Consider the following 4,246-nt stretch of genomic DNA (forward strand, 5'->3'; position numbering starts at 1 on the left):
TAGATGGCACCTGGCTCAACAGCAGTAACTGTGAGAGAGATCCTGGAGTCCTAATAGATAACCACTTAAATATGAGCCAGCAGTGTGCTGCATATGCCCCAAAAGCCAATTCAGTCCTTAGGTTCCATCGGCAGAGGGATGGTATCAAGATCAAGTGAAGTGTTACTATAGTTTTATACTGCTTTGGTAAGACCCCACTTGAAATACTGCATCCAGTTTTGGTCACCACCATACAAAAAAGATGTTGAGATTGTAGAAAGAGTGCAGAGAAGACCAACAAAGATGATTAAGTGACTGGAGGTTAAAACATATGATGAACGGTTGCCAGAACTGGGTATGTCTAGCCCAATTAAAAAAAACTAGGGGTGACAGGACAGCAGTCTTCCCATATTTGAGGTGTTGTCACACAGAAGAGGGGGCTAAGGTCTTCTCCAAAACACCTGAAGGAAGGAAGAAGAAATAAAAGATGGAAACTAATCAAGGAGAGATCCAACCTAGAACTAAGTAGAAATTTCATGATAGGGAGAACAATTAATCATTGGAACAGCTTGCCTCAAGAAATTATAGATCCTCCATCACTGGAACTTTCTAAGAAGACATTGGACATGGTATAAGATCTCCTGCTTGGGCATGGGGCTGGACTAGAAGACCTCCATGTCCCTTCCAACTCTGTTATTCTTTCTTGACTGTCCACAATATTCTTGGGGGTCTTCTCCAATTATAAAGTTCGAAGTGCCAGACAGATGAGAAATATACATATGTCTCTTTTCTTTTCCAGATACACTGCAGTATCCAAAGAGCAACTATGGGCAATACAATTACAAAGGATATTGTAAGGAGAAAATTTGAAGATTTAAAGAGAGATTTGGATGAAGGCAGTATCCCTGAAGTGGCAGCTGAATACAAAAAAAGCTTAAATGAAATGCAATGTCTGCCCCTTAATATCGCAGTTACTGGATGTTCAGGATCTGGTAAATCCTCCTTTGTCAATGCCATCCGGGGTGTAAGTGATAATGATGATACGGCAGCCAAGATTGGGACAGTAGAAGGAACCATGGAGCCAAAGGCATATGCTCACCCCTCTTTTCCCAATATAAAATTATGGGACCTTCCAGGAATTGGAACACCTAAATTTCAGGCAACGAAATATCTGAAGACGGTCCAATTTGAAAAATATGATTTCTTTATTATCGTTATCTCCAGTCGCTTCACTGAAAATGATGCTATGCTGGCAAAGGAAATACAAAGAATGGGAAAGAAGTTTTACTTTGTGTGTAGCAAAATAGATGCCAGTATAGAAGGTGAAAAGAGGAAAGGAAATTTCAATATGGAGAAAGCCCTGGAGAACATAAGGAATTACTGCAAAGATAATTTGAAAAGCCTAGGTGAGCCTTCTGCAAGAGTATTCCTGATATCCAGCTGGGAGGTGCACATGTATGATTTCCCTCTCCTGAAAGAGACAATGGCCGCTGAACTTCCTGACCACAAGAAGAATATTTTAACACTGGCTGTGCATATTTTCTCAGAAAATCAATTGATGAAGAAAAAAGAGCTAATGGAATCCTATATAAAGAAGGTAGCTTGGGTTTCTTGCGTTTGTGGAGCGGTGCCTGTCCCGGGACTCTCTATCGCTTGTGATATTGGAATTTTGGTAGATACTCTGAAATATTTCTGCAAGGTGTTTGGCTTAGACGACCAGTCCCTTCGTTTTCTGGCAGCTCAGACGGGAAAAGAATTTGAAGAGCTGAAGTCAGCTATCAAGAAAACCCCGTTAGGCAGGGCAATCGATGCAGAATTGGTATTTTCTCTCTTGATGAGGTCATCTGTTTGGGTAGCTGTGTCGGTTGTGGAACTGGCTCTTGATTTTATACCTGTTCTTGGGTCTGTGTTTGGTGGAGCAAGTTCATATATTGTCACGTATCATTTTCTGAAGAACTTTCTTGATGATACTGTGGAAGACGCCCAAAATGTTCTAGCAAAATTTCTTAAATGATCAGAGTCCCAGGGAAAGATCCAAAATAGCTCCAACCTCCTCTTTGAAAGAGGCAGTCAAACATTTCATCCAAATGAAAGCAGGGGGAAGAACATAAAAATTATGCTTCAAATATTAGAACTACCTATTTGCTTGCTTCTTTTAATTATTCTCTGATTAAAATACATGCTTGATCACCCTAGGAGGAAATAAATATCTCTGGGTGCAGATTATTCCATGGGAAGGCAGAAATTAAATATATATCTATATGGTTTGGTGGGTGGATTTTCTTTTCTTGTTTCTTCTCTCTTTTTTTATCTGTTCTATTTGTAACAATTATAAATAATAAATGTTGAAACGAATTCAGTGTACTCTGCTTATCTTATTATTGTTATACTGTGCATTGATTGTATAGCTTCAATAATTATCTGTCAATCTACAATATTCTTTTTGGAATTATATATCTTGTTGAAATAAAAAAAAAATAAACAAAGTTCTAATTCAGGACTCAGCTAATTAAATTTAAGGGGGAACCACTAGAGGAACTGCTAGAAGCCATTGGACTAAACTACATTTCATCCACTCTAACGTTTGTTAACTCATTTACAAACTGAGGAACAAATACTTGGTGGGGCTGAGAAGAAAGTGTCTGGAAGTTCCTTGGCTGAGAACACGAGAGGTGAAGGCTCTCTTAATGCAGGGGAAATAAGCTCAAACCACAAAGACTTTTCAGAAGGGGAATGACTAGATAGCCATTTCTCAAAGATGCTGTAATGGGAGCCACACGTTGGACTGGGGAGGGAAGGGAAATATTATTGAAGCAGGAGGAAAGCAGCTTAAACGGATTCCAACTTAAATGTTCTGGTCCAAGAGGGGAGGAGGGCAGGTCCCATCAGGCTTCCAAGATTCAGTAAGTAGACCAAGTAGAGTTCCCATCATTCTTGTGAAACCTGTCTTCTGGCTTTGCCAGCAGGACATGGCCAGCCCAGAATTGGCCAGGTTCAATGAAGGGTAGAGAAGAAAGATGGGTGAGACTCCAAACTGGCATCCCTCAGCTCACCTCTGATCTCAGTGCAGGTTGAGGGGAACCCCCCAACCAAGCAGGAGGTGAACTTGCACACATCTGGGGATTCAGAAGTGAGATGGCTACAGGCTGGGCTTCAAGGACTCTCCCTGGCTCTTCTGAGAGGTGTCCAGCCCAAACCTGCCTCCTGGATGGGAGAAGGTTGGTCAGTAGGGTGGATTCAGCCAGGACTGGAAGCTGACCTGGAAAGCGGCAAATCAATCAACTGACCCAGTTATGAGCAAGGGGCCTGCCGAGATGGGAGCTGCAACTTACAATGTGAGGATTCCCACTGCCAGTGAAGAAGGCAACCAGCCTGTAGTCTTTCCTGTCCCACACTGGGCAGTGCAATTAACCTCCTCAAGTTGCTACTTTCACAACTTATATGGGACTGTTGATATTCCAGGTGCCAGAGGGATGGGGAGGGAAGGCTTGGGGGTGGGAAGCATTGTCCTCCCCCCTGGGTTGCCAAGGTTCCTATTCAAATCAAGCAGGGAAAAGTGGCCAGGTATATCAACCCAGTTACATCCTCTTGCCAGCAGACAACAATTTGGATCCATCTGTGCCATGACAGGCAGGCATTCAGAGGGAGGGTGTGCAGTGAGAGCACAGTGAGGCTTTAAAGACCCTGCTATTACTGAACAGCCAATCTCAGTGGCAGTAATTTTGGCCTTCTTGTGCAGTTGGTTTCTTGGTCTGATTTACCTAGGGAGGCTCCAGGACACCCAAAGGACAGAGGCAGCAAGGATACTCCAACCTTGGAAGAAGAAGAAGAAGAAGATTTTTATTCATTTGATTTCTGCCCCAGAAATTTAAAATGTGTTTGCTTCTTTTCAGACCACCCATTACTTCACAGAGGAACTCTGGATGGTGTACAGATAAAATATCAAAACATAGAAACAGTATATAAATGTTAAGGACAGGGATGAAAGTTCAGAGCAAATCAGTGAACAAGTTACTTAAGACATGGTACGAGATCTTTCATGGCACTAGCCAGCCTGATCCTTCAGGTGCCCTGATCCATGTTCCAGAGCCATGTTTTCACACCTTTCCAGAAGCTCAGGAGAGTGGGGGTCTGCCTCACCTCTGGAGGAGGGGAAAAACTCTTCCAAATGGTGGGGGCTCTCTTCTTGTACCCCACCAGTCAGAATTCTTTAGCTGACTCTCCATGGAGATTCCCAGTCATCCAGGTCATGGTTGTCCCAAAGGTG

The 4,246-nt window shown here is 42.7% G+C and overlaps 1 protein-coding gene across 1 annotated transcript; it reads left to right on the forward strand.

Annotated features, from left to right (window-relative positions):
- The first annotated feature begins 781 nt into the window (after nt 1-781).
- On the forward strand, nt 782-2,448 carry LOC107301741 (interferon-inducible GTPase 5-like). The gene has a single exon (XM_015830927.1). It carries the CDS (start codon nt 806-808, stop codon nt 1,991-1,993), a length of 1,188 nt encoding a protein of 395 aa, XP_015686413.1. The 5' UTR covers nt 782-805; the 3' UTR covers nt 1,994-2,448.
- Nucleotides 2,449-4,246: the final 1,798 nt, after the last annotated feature.

The sequence above is a fragment of the Protobothrops mucrosquamatus genome, unplaced genomic scaffold (assembly GCF_001527695.2).
Source record: "Protobothrops mucrosquamatus isolate PMUCROS unplaced genomic scaffold, P.Mucros_1.0 scaffold16190, whole genome shotgun sequence".
In the NCBI taxonomy this organism is placed as follows: domain Eukaryota; kingdom Metazoa; phylum Chordata; class Lepidosauria; order Squamata; family Viperidae; genus Protobothrops; species Protobothrops mucrosquamatus.

Coding starts and splice junctions, on each gene's coding strand:
- LOC107301741 (XM_015830927.1), top strand. CDS start 806: ATGGGCAATACAATTACAAAGGATATTGTAAGGAGAAAATTTGAAGAT.